Source organism: Gigantopelta aegis, chromosome 3 (assembly GCF_016097555.1).
Source record: "Gigantopelta aegis isolate Gae_Host chromosome 3, Gae_host_genome, whole genome shotgun sequence".
Classification (NCBI taxonomy): domain Eukaryota; kingdom Metazoa; phylum Mollusca; class Gastropoda; order Neomphalida; family Peltospiridae; genus Gigantopelta; species Gigantopelta aegis.
The window spans coordinates 44,192,365-44,220,006 of record NC_054701.1 but is presented as its reverse complement, the minus strand read 5'-3'; the positions used below and the strand labels follow the sequence as shown (position 1 = coordinate 44,220,006).

The window sequence follows — 27,642 nt, the reverse complement described above, 5'->3', positions numbered from 1 at the left end:
CCACCCCACACCATCACACTACCCCCGCCCCATCGGTCGGCCTGCAGAACGCAGCAGTCGGAGTAACGTTCATGTCGACGTCGCCATACTCGGATTCGGCCATCAGCGTTGGAAAGATTGTAACGGCTTTCATCAGTAAACAGAACTTGTTGCCACTGGCCACGTCGCCATCTTTGATGTTGTTGCGCCCACTGTTGACGTTGTTGGCGGTGCCGAGGGGTCAATATTGGTCCCACATAAGGACGGCGGTTACGGAGTCCTGCTGCCCTCAGACGGCGTCGGACTGTATCGGCGGACACTGGACCACGTGGACCACGCACCTGGTGAGCGGTGTTAGCTGCTGGCAGCATCCGATTCCTAAGGTGGGTCACCCGGATGTACCGGTCTAGGGCTGCGGTTGTCACCCTCGGGCGGCCGGTGCGTGGTCGATCGTTCACAGATCCAGTGATTTGGTGACGTTGAGAAAGGCGTGCGATTGTCGAAACATGACATCCCAATTGTCTGGCTACAGCAGTACGGGTCTGTCCGGCTTGCAACATCCCGATGGCCATATCTCGCTGGAGTTGCGTCAGTCGCGGCATTTTTAAAATGTGATTCTGTTGTCTGTCACTACTCAAATTGAATTTATGCGATTAAATCCAGGTGTGTAGGCTTTATAAGCATTTCATTGAGTGTGTTTGCACTGGATTCATGATACGGATGATCCAGCACGTGCAAACAACGTGTTTTGAGAATTCGTGACGTCACACAGGTAATGAAATTGACACGCAGGTGAGACTGCGGTGTGGGTGTGTGCCATGTCCTTTAACACAGTTGAGGTTCAATTCCACCAAAGATACTGCTTTACAAAGTGCAATTCTTTCGCATTTTCAGGACCTGCGTTTCTTTTGCGTTTTAGTATATGTTACAGGACTGCTGAAACATCAGAAGGAAAAAAGGACACAAATAAAAAATGACTTTAGTTGTGCATTGCCCTTCAAAAGAATTATTGTCCTGTAGTATGATCACAATTTACTCTGGAATATCACACAACCATTTTCGCTTAAAGGCTAAAACATTTTAATCGTCTTTAAAATAAGTCAAAGACAAATCAGTAAAAACAGCTATTTTGAAAACATAGTTTTAAATTAACCGCAAATTATTTTATTCGATGAAAATACACAACCGCACTATATTTTACTCCTACCCGCAAAGGATTTAATCCAAAAAGAGCCCAAATGGTTTGGTTTGAATTAATATTGCGTCTATTTCCAGATCAGACAACAGCGTATATTGTTCAGTATATATTTTTAAATAATTCATAATTTTAGTTGTACAACAGGTATTACTTCGTGTAGTTTGAAATGTAAGAAAACAGAAAACACTACTTCAATTTTATTGAAAATATATCATTGTGCAAACATATTATTTGTTTGCGGACGTAATATCACTGGAATCACTTTCATATTTTAACCACTTATTTAACTATATTTCGTTTCAAATCACCAATAAACTCTGAAAGGACAAGCTCAGAAATATATAGGAAATTCAGGACCGTACCCTGATCACAATTCGGGGGGGGGGGAGGGGGGGCACTACTTTTTACAAACAAATAAAACACTATACAAATTAAACCCTGATATGTGTGTGCTATTTCCTGGAATAAAAAAAAAAAGTGAGATTCACAGGGGGAAATTGCCCCCCTGCCCCCTGCCCCCTGCCCCCTGCCCCCCCCCCCGGAGGGTACGGCCCTGAAATTAACAATTTGATCTTACCTGTCGGGTTTCCCCCAAGTTGACGCCATAACCGCAGCGTATTTTATCCAACCGCAATGGCTTTATCCGTATGACCAGCGTGCTGTTAAGACGATTTACATATCACCAGTGGCGTAGCCAAAAGGGATGGGGTGGGGAGAGTTGACCTTCGACAAAAAAACACATAAGCGCACGAGACAAGTGGCAGGGGGAACTGCCGCCCCCCACCCCCAGTGCTGGAGCAAATTCTCAAATTCAGGCAAAAACGACAGAGATATTCAAGCAAAATCAGCTGGCCTGAAACAGTTTTAACATGTATTTGCATCATTCTACCCACAATATTAGTTAAAATTCAGGTAAAAATGCTTAAAAGTGATTCGTTTCCAACACTATATAGCTGTTTGGAAGTATAATATGAATAAAAATTGTTGTCCAGATTCCGGAATTTACATTTAATTCGGGCAAAAAATCGGCCTGCCCCCAACCAGGGTGTGTCTAATATTCTGGCGGTGGGTGGATTCAGGGTTCCCGAGCAAGTCGTCTCGTAGTATGTAGTATTCATACAAGCATCTCACCAATGGACACTTGGTTTGGTTGTGTTGCAACATTACTTTGCTGTGAATCAGAATGCCATTAAATTTTGTTTCTTACACACCCGTCGGTGAGAACACCGTGCGTTAGTTTTGGTTACACATAGTTGCTAACAGTTAAAGGGACATTCCTGAGTTTGCTGCAATTTTTAAGATGTTATCGACTAACAGAGACTTTTTAACGATAGTAATTATATATCAAATATATTTTTCTGCATAAAACATTAGTGGCCGTATATTAAACGTGTTTCTGATCGATCTAATATTTGTACTAGGTTAAATTTCATTTTATTTCCTAAAATATTTTTTTAACAAATTATTTGAAGACAAAATCCAGTTTGGGCTTCTTACAAATATTAAGATGACCAGAAACATATTGAATATACAAACACTGATATTCTAAACAAGGAAATCTGTAAGTTTAATCGTAGAAATATTTTATTAGTCGGAAACATCCTACAATGCAGCAAGCTAAGGAATGTCCCTTTAACAATTTCAAGACATACGACTGGCTGCTCCTAGGTGATGACCATGTCACCAATGCCATACAACCAATGAAAAACTACAGCATGAAAATCGATTAGACTGTGGCGTATAGTTAACCTGACATTCATGTGTCTGTGACGCGTAAGTCAGCTACAAGTGCAATGGCTGTAAATAACTTTCGAAAAAGATGTTAAAAGTTGCAAAAGAATTTAAGGGTCAAAAATGTATAACCAAATAAGTTTCAGAGTGTATTAGATTGATGATGTAAACTACACCAAAAATTTAATTTATTGTTCCATATTTACAAAAAAAACAAATAAACGTCACTGTATACAAGAAAGTCACATGACATGCTGTCAAAGTTGAAGGTTGTCAAACGTGGATTTTACACATTAGAACATTCGTTTAATAGTGTGTGAATCCATCCCTGGCGCGAATACACTCCACACATCGTTGCCTCATGCTGTTGATCAGACGTCTGAAGAACTCTTGGGGAATGGCCTGCCACTCTGCCATAAGAAGTTGACCCAGATCATGAAGGTTTGCCGGAGGGGCATGGTTATCCCGAACTCTCCTGCCTAATTCGTCCCAGGCGTGCTCTATTGGGGCCAAGTCAGGCGAATATGCTGGCCAATCCATCCTGGCGATACCTTGTTGTCTGAGAAAGTCCGTTACCACCCTGGCGCGGTGGGGTCTGGCATTGTCATCCTGCAGAACTGCCCCGCCGCCAATCTGCTGAAGGCCTGGGAGAACCAACGGCCGGATAATCTCATTCAGATAGCGGATTCCATTCAGATTGCCATCCACCACATAGAGGGGGGTCCTGTGGTGGATAGAGATGCCGCCCCACACTATGACGCTGCCCCCACCGAACCGGTGACGTTGTCTAACGTTAACGTCAGCGAAGCCCTCCCCAGGACGTCTGTAGACACGAACCCGACCGTCGTTGAACTGGAGACTAAACCTGGACTCATCAGTGAACATCACTCGACCCCACTGAACACGTTGCCACCGCAGATGAAGTGTGCACCAGTGACGTCTGGCCGTTCTGTGACGTGGTAGGAGTGGTGGTCGAACAGCCTGGCGACGGCAGCGTAGATTATTGGCTCTCAGACGATTGCGTATGGTTTGATCAGACACTCGAGTTCCAGTCGCAGTCCGCAGATTGTCACGTAATCGGCGTGCAGTAGTTGTGCGTTGACGTAGAGCCATATTGGTGATGTAGCGGTCCTCTCTATTTGTAGTGCTTCGGGGTCTTCCCGAACGTGGACGATTTCGAACAGAATTCGTTGCTTGGTACCGTTGCCACAGTCGGCCAACGACACTCTGACTGACACCAAGTCTCAGAGCAACATTTCTTTGCGTATTGCCATCCTGAAGCCAAGCAATAGCCCTTCCTCGATCTTCGATAGTCAGTTGACGTCGTACCATTGTCGAATTTGGAGTGTGCACCGTACACGAACGCAAGCTCCAATTATACGGAAATTCAGCATTGGGAACATGGAATAGACATGCAAAGCGTGCAAATGAAGCGCTTTGTGAAAAAGCAAGTTATGGGCACTTAGCAGACCTTTCGCTTTCGCCCTAATTTACGTGCAAATGTAAGCATGTTTTCGCCATTAGAACTAGTCGACAGTGTCAATGACAGTGGATTTTAATTCATTTATGGGTTGCTTAGACCCACTTTCGTCAAAATGGAACAATACCATGCGTGACATTATGGTCTAGCTAATATAATTGACATTCAGAAAATAATGTCGAAAATATCGTCTGACCCTTAAATTCTTTTGAGTAGTATATATATAGAATAATACATTCGTGTCCGTTAGATAGGCTACCATTTATCTCACAACTCGTTATTTGAAAAACGTATGAAACTCGCTTTCGCTCGTTAGATACATTTTAAAACAACTTGTGAGATAAATGGTATCTAACGGCCACTCATGTATCGAATTCACAAGTTTGTTTAAGATGTCTAACGAATATTCATTTAGTATGGGCTGTGGCGATCCTGCAGGCTCGGAAAAAGGTCGTATTTGGAAAACAGTTTTCAAGCAAATGTAGATTTTTATAACGTACATATTAACTGCATGGATAAAAACATTTTTTACGTGAAAATAATATATACATGTATTTCAAAATGACTGAAAGAGGTATTGACTTCTTGCCGCTAAATGGCCTACTCATACTCATTTGCAGAACTTAGTCTTTTATATGCACTTTCCTACAGACACTACAAATATATGTTAAATGCCTGTCGTAGAGCACTGTTAAAAATGGGATGGGGGGGGGGGGGGGACAAACTGATATAAAGGAGGATCGATACTTCGCTCTATTTCCTGTCGTGGACATAAAAGCTGGTAGAGCTCCGATCTTGCGCCCAAGACAGGCGTGTGCTGCTTATAAAACAGCTTGCTCTGAATATAAACGTTTGTTTTGTTTAACGACACCACTAGAGCACATTGATTTATTAATCATTGGCTATTGGTTGTCAAACGTTTAGTAATTTTGACATATAATCGTAAAAAGAAAACCCGCTATATTTGTCCATTAGTATCAAGGGGTCTTTTTACATGCACCACCCCACAAATAGGATAGCATATACCACGGCCTTTGATAGTCGTAGTGCACTGGCTGGAACGAGAAATAGCCCAATGGGCCCACCGACGGGGATCGATCCCAGACCGACCGCGCATCGAGCGGGCGCTTAACCACTGGACTACGCCCGCCCAACTGTGCCCGTTAAACTAACAGACTGACTAAATGACCGACTTGCCGTCCTACTGATGATGACCTGCGTCATTTCATTTCATTTCAACTTATGTTCGTGCTTATATCCAATTAAGGTTCAAGCACGCTGTCCTGGGCACACACATCAGCTATCTGGGCTTGCTGTACAGGACAGTGGGTTAGTTGTTAGTTGGTTAGTGGTTAGTGAGAGAGAAGAGGGTGTAGTGGCCTTACACCTACCCACTGAATCCTTAAGAACTCGATCTGGGTTGGAGCCGGTACCGGGCTGCGAACCCCGTACCTACCAGCTTGTAGTCCGATGGTTTAACCACTGCGCCACCGAAGCCGGTTGACCTGCGTCATTGCTTCCATCGATGCCTAAAATGCATACAAAGAAAATACATTTACCTCTGATCGATTGTCTCTGTAAGGTTAGTATAATGAAATTGAAGAAACGAAGGAATGTTTTATTCAACGACGCACTCAACACATTTTAAATTAATGTCATAATGCTGCCGAGCATTATAATATAGTTCACACGGATATTGAGACAGAAAGAGTTCACTGCCGCCACGCAAATGGGCTATTCTCTCCGATTATCAGCAAGGGATCTTTTAAAGATATACTCTTCAAAAGAAGAAACGCAAAACCACATTGTCGTAACATTTGGAGAATTGATTTAATTATTGAATGGTGAGTCTGATAATTACCAAATGTTGCAGGATTGTTCACAGTTCACTCTAGTCCATTGTGAGTAAGTGATAGGACACACCACCAAGGTCAAGGTCATCTGGAGTCAATACCGGGTGTGGCCTCCGCGTGTGTTGACAACTGCCTGGCACCGCCTGCCCATTTGAAGCAACCAGAGTACGGATGACGTCCCGGGGGATGGTGGCCCACTCGGCCTGCAAGGCTGCTGCCAGCTCGGGCAGGGTCTGGGGCTGTGGTTGTCGCTGTCGGAGGCGTCGGTCCAACTCGTCCCATAGATGCTCAATTGGGTTCAAATCCGGTGATGTCGATGGCCAAGGAAGGACATTAATGTTGTTGTTCTGTAGGAAAGCCGTTGTGAGACGTGCTGTGTGAGGCCTGGCGTTGTCATGTTGGAACACTGCGTTGGCGTTGGCCATAACTGGAACGATGTGTGGCCGGAGGATCTGGTCAATGTAGCCCTGTGCATTCAGGTTGCCCTGCACGTGGACCAGGTCAGTTCTGCCAGTGTGTGAGATGGCTGCCCACACCATGACACTACCCCCGCCGAATCTGTCCACTTCCTGCACGCAGTTTGCCGCATAACGTTCACCACGACGCCTATACACGCGATATCTTCCATCATGACGTCGGAGCAGAAATCGGGACTCGTCACTGAACCACACCTGTTTCCATCGCAGTTGAGGCCATTGTCGATGAATCTGGCACCACTGCAGTCGGAGTCGACGGTGTTGTGGTGTTAAGATGACACCTCGAACTGGACGTCTGGCACGAATTTCTACCTCACGTAGGCGGTTCCGTACGGTCTGGTCGGATATCCTGCGCAAACCTGGTATTGCTGCGGCTGTGGAGGTGGCAGTAGTCAATCGTTCCCGAAGGTGGCGTACCCGGATGTAGCGGTCCTGCCCGGGGGTAGTGACCCGTGGTCGACCGGATCTAGGGAGGTCACGTGTTGATCCATGTTGCTGGTAACGGTCCCACAGTCTGGAGATGGTGCTTGGGGACACATGGAATGCCCTGGCAACGGCCGTTCTGGATTCGCCTGCGTCTAGTCGGCCGATGGCATTGTTTCTCTGCGGTTCACTGAGACGTGGCATGTCCTGGATTGTCAACTGTCGGCCAGATACAGAGGCCAGGCAAGCGAACACCCTGCACTTTTATACTGTCGGTGTTCATTTTGCACGTGCAGACAACGCACGTGCAGTGGTGACATGGTTTGCACGTGGCTGCGTTTTTGCGAATATTCACATTTTGGAACTTTATTGTACAGTAGCTGCGTTTTATCGAATGTAACCGTGGGAATGTGTTTGGGACATGCAATGACCTTATATTCACAAAGCATGAACCGGTAGGTATATGTAGGCCTAGTATCCCAAAGATAGGACAGTACATTCCAGTGGGCCTTTTCATGTAATGAATTGATGGGTGAAACCGGCATCGGTGGTGTCATAGTTAAGCCATCGGACATAAGACTGGTAGGTACAGGGTTCGCAGCCCAGTAGGACCTACCGGCTCCCACCTAGAGCGAGTTTTAACGACTCAGTGGGTAGGTGTAAGACCACTACATCCTCTTCTCTATCATTAACCACTAACAACTAACCCACTGTCCTGAACAGACAGCCCAGATAGCTGAGGTGTGTGCCCAGGAAAGCGTGCTTGAACCTTAATTGGATATAAGCACGAAAATAAGTTGAAATGAAATGATGGCTATATTACATCTTTCTCGTGGAATAATAAATGTTGGAGCTTATATGCAATTACGGTTCAAGCACGTTGTTCTGAGCACATATGCCAGCTATCTGGGCTGTCCAGGACAGTGGGTTAGTGGTTAGTTGTTACTGCTTAGTCGGTGGAACAGGCAAAACACTGGGTAAGGGATGGGTGTCGATCAAACAATTATTGATACATCGCACTATACTAACCTTCCCCACCACTTACGTTATTGAAAGGTTATTTTAAAGTGCCATATTACCCAAGTCTCTTTGTTCTTACCTTTAATTACATGGCTGACACCCCAAAAGAGTTTGGAAAGACGATGTTAGCCACTAATTATTTTCGATTCGAAACAACCAGCATCATTTACAATGGTTCATGGGAGGAAATGTAAAGACGGAAAACGTAAATATCGGTGCGCTAATAAATTAGGAAGAACATAGAAAAAACTATATTTATTATGTAATTGACGTCTACAAGTTGCATTGGTATTTTAGCCATGGTATGGCCATCAACTGTGTTCCCCAAACAGTTTGCACTCATTGGAGGTGCTGCTGCTGCCATCTGTGCGGGTGTTTACGTGTTTTTTGGGCCCAGCGATAAGGAAAGGTCAAAACGAAAAGGTAAATAAAGTTGTCGGTGTGAATCGTATGATCAATGCTGTCATTGATTCACTCGTTTTTTTTTTTTTTTTTTTAATAACAAAAATGTCATATGACATTCACATTGCAATGTTGCATACAGTCTTCTACTTTAAGTGTTTATTAACATAATCTGTTACCACCTATTTTAAAAAGAAGAATATCTAACGTGTGTAAAAAATAATACTGTTAAGAATAAAATCAATATGGTACAGCAGTAAAATACATTCTCATTCTGATGTAATAGTCTACAAAATGGCTGTTATGGGATGTCAGTAGTCTGACTGTTAAGTTGACCCTGGATAGAGGTAGTGGGGGTGGGGGGTTGTGGTGGTGTTGAGTAGGGGTGGTAGCATGTCTATATTTGAAAGCTGCTTAGCTTCAATAAGGTGTCTCGCCAGTTAATTTCTGTTAACAGGGGTTGAAATAGGAAGTGAAATATGGCATACTGTTATATAATAATTTTATTTAAAGGAATGCTCACACAAGGCTTTTGGACTGGTATGCATATATGCAACAATATATAATGCACATTATTGCTTAAAGGTCTACATTTATCAAAAACGTAATTCTCTATTGTTTGGTATCGACGTATACCTTTTACAATATATATATGAAGTATCAATAAAATACATTTTAAAAAATTTACCTGTTTTTAATATATTTGCAATAAAAAGTCGCGTTTTTCCCATCGCTTGCCAAAAGCCTCTGAACTCCAAGAGTTAAGTCACGTGACCCCATGAGGCACTAACCGGCATAACATGAAAGCGTGATTTGTAGCCTTTCAGAGATTTTACATGGAAGTGGAACACGTATATTTTTAAAATGTGAAAATGTTATTCTGTTGAATTGAATTGTATGTGTGGAATATTATTTTGAAGATATCTTTCAAATGTGAAACATGGTGAACCATTGTTCGGTGTATGGATGTACAAAAGCTGCAGTTAAAGGCAAAAGAAGTTTGCATATTTTTCCAAAAGACAAACCGACATTGTTTGCTTAGAAGCGGTTCTTAAACCGAACAATTTGCAGTGACCACTTCACACCTAGGGATTACGACAATTATCTCAGATGGTCAATGGGAATAGTACCAAAACTTTTGTTAAAGAACTTGTCTGTTCCAAGTCTGTATCCCCCTGGTTTAGGCTATTTGCAGCCTGGAGACAAAAACAAAGTCCAAATGTTAATGCCGAGGTGTACACTGTTCATATTTGGCACAAAGATACATCTCAACACGATGCATTTATATATGTTGAAAAAATAAATGTATGATTTTTTTAGATTTTTTTTAAATAACATTTTTCATGTTCGGGCTGTACATAACGAAATCCAGAACATTACCCGAAGACAAAAACAGATAGGCCTACCGAATGTTAATGCGATTTTTTTCTAAACTGAGGAAATAAACATACCTGATTTTAGCGCAATGTTCTGTGATAATATCCATCCCAGTACGCCACAGGGCTCGCACTGTCGGTAGCCAAATTACCCCATTGGCTAATTAAAAAAAAAAAATCTATTGATGTGAACAAACATAATCTATCCGATACCTGAAATATAATAATAATACAGAATATTCAATCAGCATAATTAATAGGGATCTCTCAACCGGAAATGAGACGCTGTGTCATCCAGAATACAGCGAGATAATGTTTGTAATCATGGTTATTAATAGTGCATGGGGCATGTTAGGTCAATATTTTTCTTAACCACACATTCTACGTCCGTTCGGACAAGGTTATTAATTTTAATGGCAAGATGTATGAAAGCAAAGTCTGCAAGATCTGTAGCTTGTTATTTTAACTTTGTAAAGTCTTTGAACCAAAGTAATAAAAACAGACCGACAATGCGTGTCAGATTCAATACACATGCTAGTTCAGGGCCGAAGACAAGTAGTTGTCTGCATCAATGAATACTTCATTGCTGTTTCGCTTGTTTCCATTTTCTTTGTTAATTTTGCTCTCATGCATATTGCAATTGCGGAAAATAAACATAGTATTTATTATTATACAAATTGTGGTTAAACGTATACTGAATACAAATAGTTTACAATAATCATGACATTTGTTCGATAAAATATTATAAAAGTTTGTAGACTAGATTTTAAAAAGACCATAAATTTCAATTAATTATCTTTTTAATGAAAAACTTTTGATGTACATGGAATAGTTGTAATAACGTGAAGTCGGCATTCTTGGGCTACGTATTTTACAAGCTGAAATCAACAACAAGCATTTAACGTGATGCAGAAAAAAAAATATGGGACAAATTACGAAAACGAAGAAGAAGAGTATTGGCTCTCAAATTTGTATTACCGTAATATCATAGGTCTTAGAAGTTGGGGTGGGTGGTTGCAGGAGACACTGGCTTCCAACTCAGCATATCTCCCCCCATTGAAAAATCAAATATTTTAACTGCCCCTACCTCCATTGCTGTCTTTGGTTTTGATCAGGGAATAGTTTTGTTATTCAGATTTATTCCAGTTTGTACATAATTAGCTGAAAAAGATGCATTTTCATATTCATATATATAAATACTCTATACAGTACTCCACAAAACAATTATGGCTAAAACATTTTCATTATGATTAATAAAAATCCCATTTGGGTAATATTTTGGCTACAGGTATTTTTGATCCAGGGTGAGCCTTGAAGCCAGCAATAAGTATATATTATTTTACAAGACAAAATAAACCACCATTGTCAAAGTTTCGAAATAACTGTATCATGTTTTGTTTATGCAATAAGCTACATACTGAAATGATAAACAGAGTGTTTTCTTAGTTAATTGGTCTATACCAGTACTCTCAGTGACCTCCACCTGTGATTCCTGATTGGTAGGTGTTAAAATGGGTAGGTAGACAAGCCATTAATTACCGCCGTCTAAACACAAAATTACATACAGGCCGTATTTGTTTTAACATCATAGTGTATTGGGATATACCTGCCACCCCTAAAATGGTAATGGACATTATCAGCTGTTACGCTTTATTAAGTACTATAAATCATTCTGTAAAACTCTTGATTAAGTAGACATTCCCATCTAAAATCACAGAACTGACCAATTACATAGTCCCAAAGAAATAAACATTATCACTTGGTATCATGATTGGTCGTTTTTGCTCCAGTGTATCCTACCGACATGCCTAATAGTATGCATTTTTTCTTTGGATTTTTTAAGAGAGAAAAATACTATAACCCCATTCCGTTCTATTAAAACAAATAGAAATATATTTAGTGAAATAGTTTGTTATATTATCAAGTCATTTATGTTGTTTTACAAGTGAGCTTGATGAAAGCAAAGTGCCTTGTCGTAAGTGACTGCGTTTGTTTACTCTGTGCATACAGGAGTTGGTCGGAGCTTACATCACTTCACTCCAAGCTAGAATACCAGACACAACAAAAAAATGGCTGTCCCCAGTTAGCAAGGAATAATCATGGTTTTTTATTAGATCTAAAATTACGCATTTTTCATTTCTTAAAGTGTCAGTATGTGTTAGTGGTCCGGGTATGCATCTTTCCAACACATAAGGCTCATATTTGAGTTTAGTTTCCCTTTAAAATTAAAATAATAATAACAGGCAGGGATTCTGCCCGAGGGTAAAATGGGTATGGCGCCATACCCAGATTTGTTTTGCAATTTCTTTTTTTAAAGTTAACCTTTTAACAAAATTAATTACTCTTATCATTAATGTATGATTTTCTTAACCCTAAACTGAATCAATTTTCTTTCTGGGGGAGGCTTCTCTCCCCCCCCCCCCCCCCCCCCCCACCCCACCCAGTGCCCCCACATCCCCTGTTGACTGTGGTTGCATTCAATTCCATAGCGCCATATCCAGAAATTTCTTTCTGGCAGAAACACTGACAGGTCAAAAGAAATGTGTCCTGTTAAAAAGAAATTTGGCCTGCTGGAAATAAGATGGAAGTGGGAAGTATGTTCGTCATCATTCTATATTGATCTAAATGTTTGTTTTGTTTATTATAACAACCTTTGTGACAGATCAAAAAGTGCTTGATTTTTTTATGTAAGGGGTAGGGGTTGTTTTCAGTAGTTTGGGATACAAATTTCAGACTCTGTGTATGTGGCAAAATTCAACTTGCTAGTTTTTAGCGTCAAAACACAACTACAGTGACACTGTGTACATATCATATACAGACATGTAGATTTATGTGTTTATGTATTTCAGCAGTTTGTCCTGGTTTGGAGAATCTTGGCAACACATGTTTCCTGAATGTTGTGCTGCAGTCACTTGCTGCTTGTCCGGCCGTGGTCATCTGGCTGGGCAAGTTCCTCTCACAAGGTGCAGCGCTCAGTGGTACAGCAGCTCAGGACTACTTGGCCGCAACCATTTACAAAGTGCTTAAAGGTAAACTTGTGTGATATCCTTTACAGTGTACATGTAGGTAGAGGCACAGTAAATGCATGTACTTCTTATTTACATTGTGTACCCTATCGGTCTATATCTTTCTTTTAGGAAACCTGCCAGTGGATATTTTATTTGAAAATATGTATACATGTACATGGCTTTTCTTGTAGAACTGTCTAGAAAGCAACCCATATAATGTCAGGGAGATAGAGCTTAAAAACACTAACACTTGGGGTGGGGGCAGGATATTCCTATTCACAAAATAGGTTTAACTGCAACATTTGACCAAAAAAATATCACTAGCCGTCGGGCATGGCAATAGTAGTTATTTACTAGCCCAACATTGAATATAACTAGCCGTGGGAGTGGGACTACCATAATCTAGAAGCCCTGAGTACAGGATGACTGTATGTATACAAACACATGTAGTGTTCTGTATTTTGTAATCATTGATAATTAGCATAAATTTTGGGGTGGGTGGGAGAGGGGGTTCACCGTTGCTGGCATGTGCAAGGGAGCACAAGCAGCCTGACCATGGTTGGTTTTGATGAGCTATAATAATTGAATTTGCAAATGTCCATCATGGAGCAAGAAATAGCCCCATGTGCCCGCAGCCCACCTACAGTATGGGGATTGATCCTAGACCAATGGATCAAGAGACCACTTTACCGCTGGGCTACATCCATCCCCCTCTTTGGATTTGCTTACATACATGAGTGTGTGTATAATGTACATGTGTACAGATAGAAAAGCATGCTCAGGGCTTCTAGAATTTTTATAAAATCCACTAGCCATGGGATCAGTGATTTTGAATATTTACTAGCGGTAATTAAATATTCACTAGCTCTACTTTACTTTAAGTTAATACAATTTTACTAATAGTAATAATGTTACCTAAAGAGGGAGATAGAGCTTAAAAACACTAAGATTGGGGGATGGGGGTCGGTGCAGGATATTCATATTTACAAAATATGTACTTAAATGCAGCATTTGACAAAGAGTTTTTTCACTAGCCGTCGGTCATGGCAATGGTAGTTATTTGCTAGCCTATCATTGAATATCACTAGCCATGGGAGTGGGGCTACCATAATCTAGAATCCCTGATAGATAAGTGTTTATTCCCATGTTTCAGTGTTGAACAACAACTCTGAGGATGTGTGCGACCCATACAGTCCAGTAGCTGTGATCACTGCCCTGAGATCTCGCAGATGGGTCATCTCTTCTGAAGAACAGGTCAGGCAATTTCGTACACTTCTACATTCTTTCTCCCTTTTACAGATGATCCTGTGACCAGAAGAACGGTTAAAATGCCATGTGAATCAATTGAATACATTTACATCCAAATCCTTTCCTTTTGACAGTTTGGTTCAGCAATATTTCATGGTTCAAATTCGGTTTGAAAAGCATCAACTGAACATTGCATTTCGTAGTAATTAACAGTTCAAGTTTATTTCTGCTTATATTCTCTTTTTGCACAGAATGATTTGGCACATACGTTTTTTTCTGACATAATCAATGGTTCATTGTAAACTGATCTTATCTGAGAATAATAATTCAACATGTAAACCTCTATCTTTGATCCATTAACGAGAAATTGTTTTATTGTGTGTATATTCTTTTGTAAGTTTGGTTGCCAGTGTTAAGCCATTTTCTGTCTTGTCTTCTGGTGTGAACAAAGCGTTACATAATCTATCCGACACCTCAAACATTCAATTAGCGTAATAGCGATCTCGCGGCCGGTAACGAGAAGCGGTGTCATGCCTTATAATGTTTGCTTATTTTAATAATCACGGTTATTAATTTTAACGGCATTCATTCAACATGTATGACAGCAATGTCTGAAAGATCTGTAATTTGTTATTTTCACTTTGAACCAAAGTAATAAAAACAGACCGACAGTGCGTGTCAATTTGAATACACATGCCAGTTCAGGGCCAAAAGACATGTAGGCCAACTCAACGGCTGAGTTCAGCCAGACCGAGTGAAAACAAAACGTTCGTTAAACTGGTTTGTGCGCTTCACATTGAACCAAATGGACACGACGAACACCAATCAAATAGTTCGCGAACATTAGGAAGAACGTTCGTTGGCTGAACTGAGGACAGCTCTCGGTGCAAATATACGTCACGCTTCAGAGTCAGCTGATACCCGCGTGTCAAGAGACATCGTTGCGGACATTAAACAATACGATTACACAAAAGTAAATCTTGATGTAAATTTGTAGAAAAACAATAGTTATTCGCATCAGTGAATACCAACTGCAGTTTTTGTTTATTCCTTTGTCTTTGTTAATTTCGTACCCATGGTCGAGAGCACACATGCAGATCGCGATCGCCGGAAATGAACATGCAGTATTTAAATTATACAAATTGCAGTTAAATGTACACTGAATAAAATTAGTTTACAATAATATTTGTTAGATAATTTTAGATATAAATTTGTAAGACTGTGAGGTGACATTTAATAAGTTAGCTGGATTTTAAAAAGACCGTAAATATTAATTTTATTAAAGGATTTTTTTTTTTTTTTTTTTTTAATAAATGGAGTATACTGTGGTGAAGTCGGCATACTTAGCCGAGGTATTTTATAAGCAGAAATCACAACAAGCATTTAACACGACGCTGAAATCAACAGCAACAACATGGCACAAATTATGAAATCGTTTGGGGTGGGGAATTGATGGGTCACTTAAAAAACAAACAAAAAAACCCTAACTTATTTAAACTAACATAAAGATTGTTATTTAAAGAAATAAAAGCTCTCAAATTTTTATTTGGGAAAAAAAGAAGAAAGAAAAAACAACACCATCCATAAACATCCACCCACCCCCATATCTCTGTATGTTTGTTAATTTAATGTCATAGGCCTTAGAAGTGGGGGTGGCTGTATGGGGTACTGGCTTCAAACTCTGAAGATATTGTTTAACCCCATCCCAACCCAACCCCCGCTGAAAAAACCTCGAAGTAATATATTAACTGCCCATAACCCCATTGAGGTTTTGTTATTCCTATTTATTCCAGTTTGTACATAATTAGCTGAAAAAGATACATTTTTATATTCATATATAAATACTTTATACAGTACTGCGTAAAACAAATTTGGCTAAAGCATTTTCAATATGGCTAATAAAAATTCCATTTGGCTAATATTTTGGCTACAAGTATTTTTGATCCAGGGTGAGCCCTGACTATCCTTTACAAAAACCTTGGCTAGTGCCCTATGAGTATGAATTATGGTAATTAGGTTGATATTTATTTGCTAACCCAGACCAGAAATGAAAGGAATGTTTTATTTAACGACGCACTCAACACATTTTATTTACGGTTATATGGTGTCAGACATATGGTTATGGACCACAGAGATTTTGAGGGGAAACCCGCTGTCGCCACTACATGGGCTACTCTTCCGATTAGCAGCAAGGGATCTTTTATTTGCGCTTCCCACAGGCAGGATAGCACAAACCATGGCCTTTGTTGAGCCAGTTATGGATCACTAGTCGGTGCAAGTGGTTTACACCTACCCATTGAGCCTTGCGGAGCATTTACTCAGGGTTTGGAGTCGGTATCTGGATTAAAAATCCCATGCCTCGACTGGGATCCGAACCCAGTACCTACTAGCCTGTAGACCGGTGGCCTAACCATGACGCCACCGAGGCCGGTCAGACCAGAAATGCACCAAGGGCTAGTGGATTTGTCAAATCCTAAAACTGAAATCCACACACTCTCTTTTGGACTACAATCCGTTCCTGTTTGTCCTGCATGTACTTCTGATATTCAGTTTCTGGCATGCATGATGGAGAAAACATGCTTGATATTTGCAGTATCACATGGTGACATTCCACATATGTTGGTGATGGCCTATACCAAAGTCTAACTGTCCACTAAAAATAGCACAGCCTAAATCAGTTTGTTATTTATGATGTTTAAGTTAAAGGTACATTCTAGTTATACATATAATTAATTTGTTTCGTTTGTCACTATATAGAACAGACGGCCACAGACTACAATTAATTACGCTATATGTTTCTATTTAGCCTTAGTGGCTATAATATTTTTATTAATATCAGCAGGCCCATGGATTTTTGTATGTACCTTTGCCTTCCTGGGGGAAACATACCCTGAAAAGGACAACACTTGTTGTCCAGCTCTTTCTCCCAGGATATTGGTTTAAACAAACACACCCACTAAACCTTGTGTATGGGCCAGAATGACCACAAAAATGTCTTCAGTGTCAACAAGTTACACATGTTTACAAACTACATGCTCTCCCTGTCAACTTCAGTCAAACAGTTGCCACTTCAAAGTTGTCTGCCATGAAATAATCACAGTCAAACAGCCAACTACTTGCACAGACAAATTTCCGGATTGGGATGATAACTCTGATCTGAGGCCAGACAAAAAAATCCACAAACATATATGTATATGTAATTAAGATAAACATGTTAACTGATTTCTTGATCTGATACACTGGTGAGTTATACTTGCAAATCCTATTGGTTAAGGTACAAAGTTTCTAACCAGCAATGTTCTGATTGATGAAGCACATTAAACAATAATCGATGTAGACCTCTAGTAAAGTCTGTCCAGTACAGAGTTACTTCCCTTCTTAGAGTTTCATAGTCTTTAATACAACATTGACATACATGTAAGGCTGGTAGCTACTTGATACCGGCTCCTACCCAAAGCAAGTTTTAATGACTCGGTGAGAAGGTGTATGACCACTATACACCCTCTTCTCTCTCACTAACCACTAACAACTAACTACTTGGTTACTAACCCACTGTACTGGACAGACAGCCCAGATAGCTAAGATGTGTGCCCAGGACAGCGTTCTTGAACCTTATTTGGATGTAAGCACGAAATTTTATAATTCTGTTACGTTTATATTTTATCTTATTAAAAAAGCTGTGAATGATATATATACATGTATATATTCATTTAATACATGTGTATTATAAGTATATTATACACCAATGAGTCGTTTCATACATTCTGTTTAATTAATATAACATTTACCTGCATGTTCTATTTATTATTGAATAGTTTTAAGATATTATTAATCGATTCATTATTCCATAGTCAGTTCATACAAAGTGATGATGTAAGGTTGTTTTTTTTGTTTTGTTTTTTAAACAGTTAAAAATCTTTATTATATCTTGACATATATTTCACTGGAAAGACATGTACCTGTATGTGTAATCGATATCAATGACACATATAAATCAATTGTTGTTGCAAATATAATAAATGAAATGCAAATTAACAATTATTATATAAATACATGTAGCTATGAAATACATAGATCGATCAGAAACCATAAAAGTGATATTAGGTGAAAAGTAACATTTTCGCTGTATTAGATATAAGTTGAGAATAATATATATTTAATCAATTATTAATCGATCCATTATTCCACATAGTCAGATGATATAGAGAGATGATCTGTCACAAATGTCGCCTGATTCTCAGTGGTACGTGTGAGGCTAAATGATCTAACGCTTGTGTTACAGTTTACACATTTGACAATAGATGAATTGGGAATTTTTCTTCACTTGTATCATATATCATAATTATAGTACCGTAAACCAGTCTGTACATGTTGTTGTTTGTTTTTTTCACAGGATGCTCATGAGCTGTTTCAGGTGCTGACTCAGACTCTGGACGAGGAGACCAGTCGATACCCGAGTGTTGTCTCGCTCTTTGATGTGAAAGCTTTACAGGTACACTTAACATGTACCTTATACCACTGGATATGTACATGTATTTATAATCAGATAGAATTAGTCTAAGTGTGTGTATGCTACATTGTCAGTGAAACGATTTAGTAGGGAAGAGTCAGTGAGACACGGAGAGAGATACAGGCAGACATATAAAGATAGAAAGAGAGACAGTTAAAAGTTAGTTTTGTTTAACGACATCACTAGAGCACATTGATTTATTAATCATCGGCTATCAGATGTCAAACATTTGGTAACTTGACATACAGCCTTAGAGAGCAAACCCGTTACATTTTTTTATTAGTAGCATTAAGGGATCTTTTATTATGCACCATGCCATAGACAGGATAGCACATACCAAAGCCTTTGATGTACCAGTTGTGGTGCACTGGCTGGTGTGAGAAATAGATCAATGGGCCCACTGACGGGGATCGGTCAGCGGCTATTGGATGTCAAACATTGGGTACTTCAGACACATAGTCATCAGAGAAAACTTGCTACATTTGTCCTAATGCAGCAAGGGATCTTTTATATGCATCATCCCACAGACAGGATGGCACATGCCACGGCCTTTGATGTACCAGTAGTGGTGCACTGACGGTGGTATGTGCTTTCCTGTCTGGGAAAGTGCAAATAAAAGATCCCTTGCTGCATTAGGACCAATGTTACGAATGTAGCAGGTTTTCTCTGATGACTGTGTCAGAACTACCACATTTTTTACATCCAATAGCCGATGATTAATTAATCAGTGTGCTCTAGTGGTGTCATTAAACTTCATCTTTACATTTACATACTGGTTCAGTGTGTTAATTAGTGGGTGGCATGCAGCATTTTTTGGTGACTATTGCTGCCTATGTTTGTCTTGCCTTTACACAGATAAAAGGCAAGATATAGGTATTACTTTTCCAGTGGTGACAGCAACTGTGTCAACTTTTGCATCAAAGTCTCACATTTCGATCAGTTTCTAACAAACGTTTTAAGTCCTACATGTAGATGAATGAAACTTGGTTTATAGTTGCACCTATGCATGTTCATCAAAAGCGTTTATGGTAGGTGAGACATTTAGTTCATGTTCTTGTTCATGCTTGCAGTTATTAACCTGTCTGCATTCAGTAAACATACATGTATATATAGCCATCTGCTTTTCTCAGACAGCCTCCTAGTTTGAATCTGCTGGTTGTTCTTAGAATTATGTAGTTGTGATTGTGATAAAGTAGCACCAGTGGCCATGGTGAGGGTGGGGGGAATAAGATTATATTGCATGATTATATATTATTAATTTAATGTTCTACAATTGAAAATGACTTATCAGATCTGGCATACGGTGTATATATTTAGTGTGTAATCATTGAAACTTGGCTTACTGCTGTCATCCCTGTCATTGCTGTTTTGTTAAGTCATTCAGGAGAGCATACCCTCACAAATCTCTCTCTCTCTCTTTTTCCCATCCCAACCAGTGTTCCATTACTGGTATATCAAAGGTCATGGTATGTACTGTCCTGTCTATGGGAAAGTAATATAAAAGATTCCTTGCATTTTTATTAAGAGGAGTCAATGAGTCGGCAGCGGGTATCCTCACTCTTTGTCTCTCATAATCTCTCTCTCTCTCTCTCTCTCTCTCTCTCTCTCTCTCTCTCTCTCTCTCTCTCTCTCTCTCTCTCTCTCTCTCTCTCTCTCTCTCTCTCTCTCTCTTACTATTACAAATGTGATGTACAACACTTAACAATTAGTTTTAAACCCTTCAAATTAGTACTCATTTGATAGCATATGGTTAAAGTGTTTAATATGCAACAATTGGAAATCATTTTATACTAAATATTCGTCTGATAGCATTGGTTAAAGTGTTAAATATGCAATAATTGAATATCATTCCAGAACCAATTGAACAAATACCTATACTGTTGAAGTAAAAATCATTTTTAAATCCATCAAATAAATACCACTCGGATGGCTTTTGGTTAAAGTGTTTTTAATATGCAACAATTGGAAATGATTGCAGAACCCCCTGAACAGGTATCAGCCTGATGGCATGGCGTTCACCAGGAGTGGCAGTCTTCTGCCAATTCTTCCTCAGCGGGACATGGAGCACCCGTTCCGCGGTCTGCTAGCCAGCCAACTGGACTGTCAGCACTGTGGATTCCACTACCCTGTCAAGTACGACCTCTTTGACAGCCTCTCTCTTAGTCTGCCAAAGGGATTCTGGGTAAGACTGAAAATTGGATTTTAAACTTTTGATGTATTATTCTGTTTCTTTATTATCTCTTGCTTATTTCCAATAATACTTTGTATTAGTCAATAGTAGGGTCTGCAGCTTTTTTTTGGTGCTTGTTATTGTGCTCAAAAGACTGAAAATACCATATTTGAGCACTGAAATTCAAAAGTTTTTTAGGTGGACTGAGAATTCTGAAATTAAAAAAAAAAAATGTCTTGGGGAAGTACAGTAGGTTTAATTAAGCCCTTTGGGCCTTTAGTTTTCCATCCTCCATCCATTGCACTGACAGTGCCTCCCCTCCCCACCCCACCCCAATGCATTTCACGGGTCCTGAATGGTTAGATATAAAAATAACCAGTCAAATAATTTGGTGTATTGAGTTTACCTTTATAAAATCACAATAACCATTTATTTATTTATGTCTAGGCGGTGTTAAATGATCGTAATTAGAAAAACTAGTAGTCTACATCTCATTCTAGCCAGTGGTTAGTGTAGTAAATGGTTGAAGAGTCTATCCAATATGAAACTTAATTCTGGATGTCATTTTTTATTAAGCTAAGATTTCTTTTGTAGAATGCTGTCATATTTTAAATTTCGTTTATTATCCATGTTGTTCAAAAGAAATGGTTCTGTTAATAGTATATGATCACTTTCGCTATGTTTATTCCAAAACTGATTCCTTAATATGTCTCTGTTGATAAGTGTTTATAATTTAATGTAATAGGCATCTTTTTTAATCAAAACAATTTTTTTGTCTTTTTATGCATATTGATATTCTGAAAATATATGAATACAAATAAATTCTGAATATATAAAAATAACTTTGAACATGCTGATGTAGTAATCTTTATATATTGCAGGGATCTTTGAGTATTGATCAGCTGTTACGCCAGTTTATTTGTCCGGAGATCATTGAAAGTGTTATCTGTCCGGAGTGTGCTAAAAAGAATCCGTGCAAGAAGACACAAGATGCTCCATCGTCTGTTTTCAGAAAAAAACTCACACTGGGGAAAGTAAGTTTGTTAACAAGTACAGTGAAAAAACCCTCTTATAACCGGAAGGGACCATGATAGTTAGTTTGTTGTAGTAGTAGGTCATTGTACACATTTGCATAAGTTGGTTATTGATGATGTACAGGGAGATTAATAGAATCTATCACGGTTGTGAGGTATAGATAAGGCAATTCCAACCCGAGGGACAAAATGTTTTTGTGAGGGCCGAGGTTTACCGAAGCCTTTAAAAAACATTTTGTCCCTCGGGTTGGAATTGCCTTATCTATACCTCACAACAGTGATTGATTCTTTTTCTTGCCCATTTAATTACACTTACAGTTACAAAACATTAATTTTGTAAGCTACATACAGTTTGTTTATTGTAGAACAATTCGTAAACATTTTACCTATAGAAATAATAAAACTCATTGAATCATACGCTGAAAAATATAGTCCAACTTATGCAACAATAAATATAAAGTTGAAAATATTAGTTTTATATTATATTATTTTATTTTATTTATATTATATTTTTTAAACAATAATACAACGTAAAATGGCAAACAGAATTTTGAAAACCATGAGTTATGACGTCAATCATCGTAAAACATGAGTTATGACATCACATGTATGTAGAAATCGTCTAGCCCTCAGGTCAGCCCATGCGGAATAAATTGGTCTTGCATGACCACATGACTTCTATTGTTTGAGCTGATATTAACATTGGGTGACATCATATAAACGATAAAATAACGCAAGAAATACTTTTTATATTTCATAAAAACAAAGAAACCTGTCATAATGAAATTATACTATCATTTTCGGTTTATACTTTTAGTATTAACCATTTTTGGGTACGATCTTTTCAATGGTTATGATTATTTTATTGTAAGATAAAAAATAAAAATGTAGGTTTTTCATGTTTTCCCTAAATGCTTGTTTTTCATCTACTGGATGGGAGAAAAATAATTCTCCATTATGTATCCATGTGGGACAGGGCTATTCCTCCCTGACAACAAATTATGTACCCTCGGGTGGAATAGTCCTGTCCCACATGGGCACATATGAAGGATTCTTTTTATCTAGCTCTAGGGTCAGACAGATTTTTCTAGCACCGTGCAAAAGCTGGATAACCCTGTCCAGTGTGCAAGAAAAAATGGGATTTTACGATCAGTTCATTCTAAGCCAGACCTGTCAACCCTCCCGGATTCCGTGGGAGACTCCCGGTATTTGATCAAGTCTCCCGCAGGAAAAACATTATTTTCTAAGTATAAAAAAAATTCTCCTGCGGGAAAAACATTATTTTCTAAGCATAAAAAAAATTCAAGCTACCTTGGCTGTGTATTGACATTCAGTGTTGCCATATATAAAACTATCCAATTTAGTCCTAATAACACCTCTGACTCGTCAGATTTCTTCCCACTGGATTAGACAGCGACCGCATGCATCAATACACACGATGTCAAAATCACATGTCAAAGGAAGACAACAGAAAGACCAATTAGCTGTATAAACAATACAATTAGATTTGTAGGTTTGTGCAGTAAAATGTTAGTAACAAGAGTGTACACTTCAAGGGATTATTTTCCTACGATTAATAAATCTTGTGTTTGACATAACGTTACTCACGGAAATAGGTATAATTCCGGTATATTTCACACAATGTCAGTAATGAGCTTTTACGTATGATTAGTGGAAATGCAATGTTTATTGCATGGTTATGGTGATTTTAAATAAGTACCACACCACTGTACCTTATTGTAGCTTTAAACAGCTTTATTCCTAATATTTTGGAGTTATGGAATGATCTTGACAGTTTAACTCAAAATGAACCATGTCTGCGTACCTATAAAAAAATTAATAAAAAAGCGAAATCCCAATCCTTCATCTACTCTCTATCTTTATGGAAATCGTAAATGTAACATTATCCATTGTCAGCTTCATAACTATGCTAGTAACTTAAACTATCATTTATTTTTAAGCCATCTTTCTGATAGCCCAAGTGGATATAATAATAATAATAAATTCTTTATTTAGTGAGGGTAACACAGTTAGCAAAAGCTAATCTTCCCTGAGGCCGTCAGGTACAAACAATACAGAATTACAATGCATACATTTATGAACAAATAGAAAATACATATATGGCAATAAACATATGTACAAATGATATTATTTTAGAAAATATTTCTTGAGTCTATATTTAAAAACAGTAGTATTTGGCGATGATCGGATAGCTTTAGGCATGTGGAGATAACTGTGAAGATATGATTTATTTGTATCGTTACAGAAATACCTTGATATCCTAGGTATTGATCTACTACTATCCGGGTCAATAAACCTACCAATTGAAGAAAACCATTTAAGTTTTAACGCAGTACATCAATATATAGCTGAAAGTAAGAGATTCGAGTTGAACTAACTTATTATTCTGATCTTACTGCCCCCTATAAGGTTAGCTCCAACAATAGGATCATTACTATATTTGTCTCGACTATCCCATTTCTATTCTATTTACTCTGTACCTTTTATTACTATATATTAAAAAATATTAATTATGTTAAATATTTTATGCCATTAGACATTGTTATTATGCTTTAGATATATATGATTATGAATATTGTCTGATGTCCATCTTGTTTAGGAGAGCACTTACATGTATATAGGCTCTGCCTGTTGTGCAATCCTTTTGATTCTTTTTTGATCAATAAAATATCTCAAAACAAAACAAAAACAAAACCTTATTGTAGTAAAAACTGAATATTAATTTATAAGATTTAGGCCTATATAAATTTGCCTTGGGTCTACTTTTCACGAAACACAAATAACGATGATGCAACCTGTAAGTGTAATACCGTAAATGTACTAATTAATGTTTAAATTTGTTAGTGTTAAGATTTTTGGATAAAAGAATTGTTTTAAAAAATATGTATTAAATTATACATAATCGGAAAGAGTAGCCCATGTAGTGGTGACAGCAGGTTTCCTCTCAAACTCTGTGTGGTCCTTAGCCATATGTCTGACGCCATATAACCATATGTAAATAAAATGTGTTGAGTGTGTCATTAAATAAAACATTTCTTTCTTTCCATTGTGTAATGTTGTCTTTGTTAAAAGTCAAGAGTTTGAAATACGTGTTGTAAAAGAAATTGAAGTGGAAAACCTATCGTAAAACATTGACAGTAGTTGCTAAAATTGTTGACTTTGTTTTGTACTTTCAGTTGCCTCAGTGTCTTTGTCTACACATTCAGCGAACCCAGTGGATAAACAACAGTGTTCCTGTCAAGCGTTACGATTACATCTCTTTCCCAGAAGTCTTGTCAATGGATGAATATGTGTACACGAAAAACAGTCGCAAAGATGTTGATAATCGCCACGGATTGTTTGGTGGAAAGGACACTACATTAGACTTACTACGGTAAATATATATATTCTTCAAAAAAAGTAGGGGAACCTGAAATATTAATGTTAATATCAACTATTACGACCGAACATACGTTTTGACCACAGACATTCTAGTAAAGAACGTTCAGGTCTGTTTATCAACACACCGAAACACATTCTATAGTTTGCACGTGCAGTTGCCCTGTACACATGCGTGGGGTGTCATTCTCGATTTTGACAATTTCCAGGAAGGTCGATTAATCACTGTGGAACATTATTTCTGTCAATCTTTTTCATTCTGTTGATCATACAGTTGTTTTTGTTTTGTTTTTAGTCATTTTAATTGTTTGAATTTGCGATTTACTTATTAAAAAAAAAAAAAAATCAAATTTCACTTCTGACCCCAATTGTCCTTTAAGATCTTTGGTGGTCATAAAACCTACTGTAATACTGAACTACCGGTTGTAATGTTTGCCCAATTAATTCACTATTATCATATAACCATTCCCCACAGCTAATATACCGTACAATTTTGGCAATTGTAAATTCTTATTAGAGCTCCCTTACTGTTTTTGAAGAGTATATTTATAAAAAAAATTTTATTTATATTACGTTTTTATGAGTGGAAAGCAGGAATTACTAGCTAAGAGGTTTTGTCTGAAACTTTTTTTGACAAAATAGATTTTATTTCAGAAAGAAGAAATTACCTCATCCGAACTGTAATTTGACCTCTGTTATATGGGCTATCAAAAGAAACTTTTCTTGGGGGGGGGGTCAGATCAATAAAGAGTTTACAATATTATTTACAAATGTTCGTGGACAGGATATATAGGTTCTGCCTTTTAAATTAATGTGAGCCATGATTTTGAACTTACTTAGGATTTTGTTAGTTTCAAGCGATGAAATAAGGGAGAGAACTCATCAATTAACTGAGGGTCTGTTATTCTTTTTAAATAGTATGCAGTTTGGACTTTCCATGTCAAACACACCAGGGTAGTTGTGGTACTCTACATGACTCTACTTGCAAATAATCTGCCATAAGTCAATTCTTGTTGTATAACAAATACAATGTACTGTATGTCTAATTTTTTTTACTTCATCTCCAAAGTACCACAGTTTGACACCCAATAGCCAATGTACTTTTCATGCTGGGGTGTTGTTAAGCATTCATTCATCTCCAAAGATAAAAATGGGGTTTTTTATTTTTCCATTTAGGATATTTGTGCACTCAAAAAGTGTCCCTCTTCGTGTTCTTTATGAGTAACTCACCAGAAGCCCTCGAACTGTTCATTAACATGCAGGATCATCCAGAATCTCTGGCTTTGATATTTTTGGATTTCTAATCTTGCCTGTATTACATTTGGTTTTTAATGTCCTTTCTTTTCTAGGTTTGGAACGAGCACTGGTCGTGTTGTTGGCACGTCAGCGCCGATGAACCTGCTGCGCACCCTGCATCACGACAGCCACACCATCAGCGGGCTGTCTCTACGCCACGAGCTCACCACCAGCCACGGGGATGTCAATCACAACGGGCCAGTGGTCAAGGCCAGGGCGGAGTTCACCTACAAATTAGCTTCAGTGATAGCCCACATCGGAGACGAGTTCTCAGGCCATTTTGTGGCATACCGCCGAACCCCGTCTCTCAGGGATGGGAAGTTGGGCGACAAGTGGATGTATACGTCGGATGCCACGGTGCGAAAAGTGTCCAGGGAAGAGGTGCTTGGATCGGAAGCCTACATGCTGTTCTATGAGAGGGTGTAAGTCCCCAGAGGGCCAACTTTTAAAATCAAAACAAAAAACATTATGATTTGCTGTAACTTACCATTGGGCTATTTCTCTTTCCAGCCAGTGCACCACGACTGGTATAGCAAAGGCTGTGGTATGTGATATCCTGTCTGTGGGATGATGCTTATAAAAGATCCCTTGCTGCATTAGGACAAATGTAGTAGGGTTTTTTTGATGACTGTGTCAGAATTACCAAATGTTTGACATCCAATAGCTGCTGATTAATTAATCAATGTGCTTTAGTATTGTCATTAAACAAAACAAACTCTTTTTGCTGTAACTTATGGACTCATGGAATTTGTACCAGCTCCTTTTTTTTTTCTTTCTAGTTATGATTTCTAGTGCATTTTCCATTCTTTTCAGTATAAAAATATATTTTATTACATTAAAAAATAAAATACTCACTGACGGACTGAGTACTAAAATCATGGACCTGTCATACAGCAAGTCAATATTTTTAGAGGTTAGGCTACATATTTTCGAAGCTATCTTAGCGCTACAATATGATAAAAGCATCTGGTGCTGTGACGAGACCTGATAGGCTCCAATGGTTTTACGATATCATAGCACTAAGATAGATTCAAAAATA

General features: G+C 38.5%; 1 protein-coding gene across 2 annotated transcripts; it reads left to right on the top strand.

Annotated features, from left to right (window-relative positions):
- The first annotated feature begins 8,424 nt into the window (after positions 1-8,424).
- On the top strand, positions 8,425-27,164 carry LOC121390426 (ubiquitin carboxyl-terminal hydrolase 30-like). 2 transcript variants are annotated; one of them, XM_041522249.1, is made up of 8 exons: positions 8,425-8,583; positions 12,791-12,967; positions 14,100-14,200; positions 18,588-18,686; positions 20,683-20,886; positions 21,756-21,908; positions 25,106-25,302; positions 26,657-27,164. In XM_041522249.1, the coding sequence occupies exons 1-8, from the start codon at positions 8,460-8,462 to the stop codon at positions 27,027-27,029; spliced, it is 1,428 nt and encodes a 475-aa protein (XP_041378183.1). In that variant the 5' UTR covers positions 8,425-8,459; the 3' UTR covers positions 27,030-27,164. The 2 variants fall into 2 exon arrangements, with proteins under 2 accessions (XP_041378183.1, XP_041378174.1); XM_041522240.1 differs by having other exon boundaries at positions 12,788-12,967.
- Positions 27,165-27,642: the final 478 nt, after the last annotated feature.

Excerpts from the sequence above, each read along its gene's own strand:
- LOC121390426 (XM_041522240.1), top strand. The coding sequence starts at position 8,460 with ATGGTATGGCCATCAACTGTGTTCCCCAAACAGTTTGCACTCATTGGA. Across the intron at positions 18,687-20,682 it reads TTGATGTGAAAGCTTTACAG|AACCCCCTGAACAGGTATCA; the intron begins GTACACTTAACA and ends AAATGATTGCAG. Across the intron at positions 20,887-21,755 it reads GTCTGCCAAAGGGATTCTGG|GGATCTTTGAGTATTGATCA; the intron begins GTAAGACTGAAA and ends TATATATTGCAG.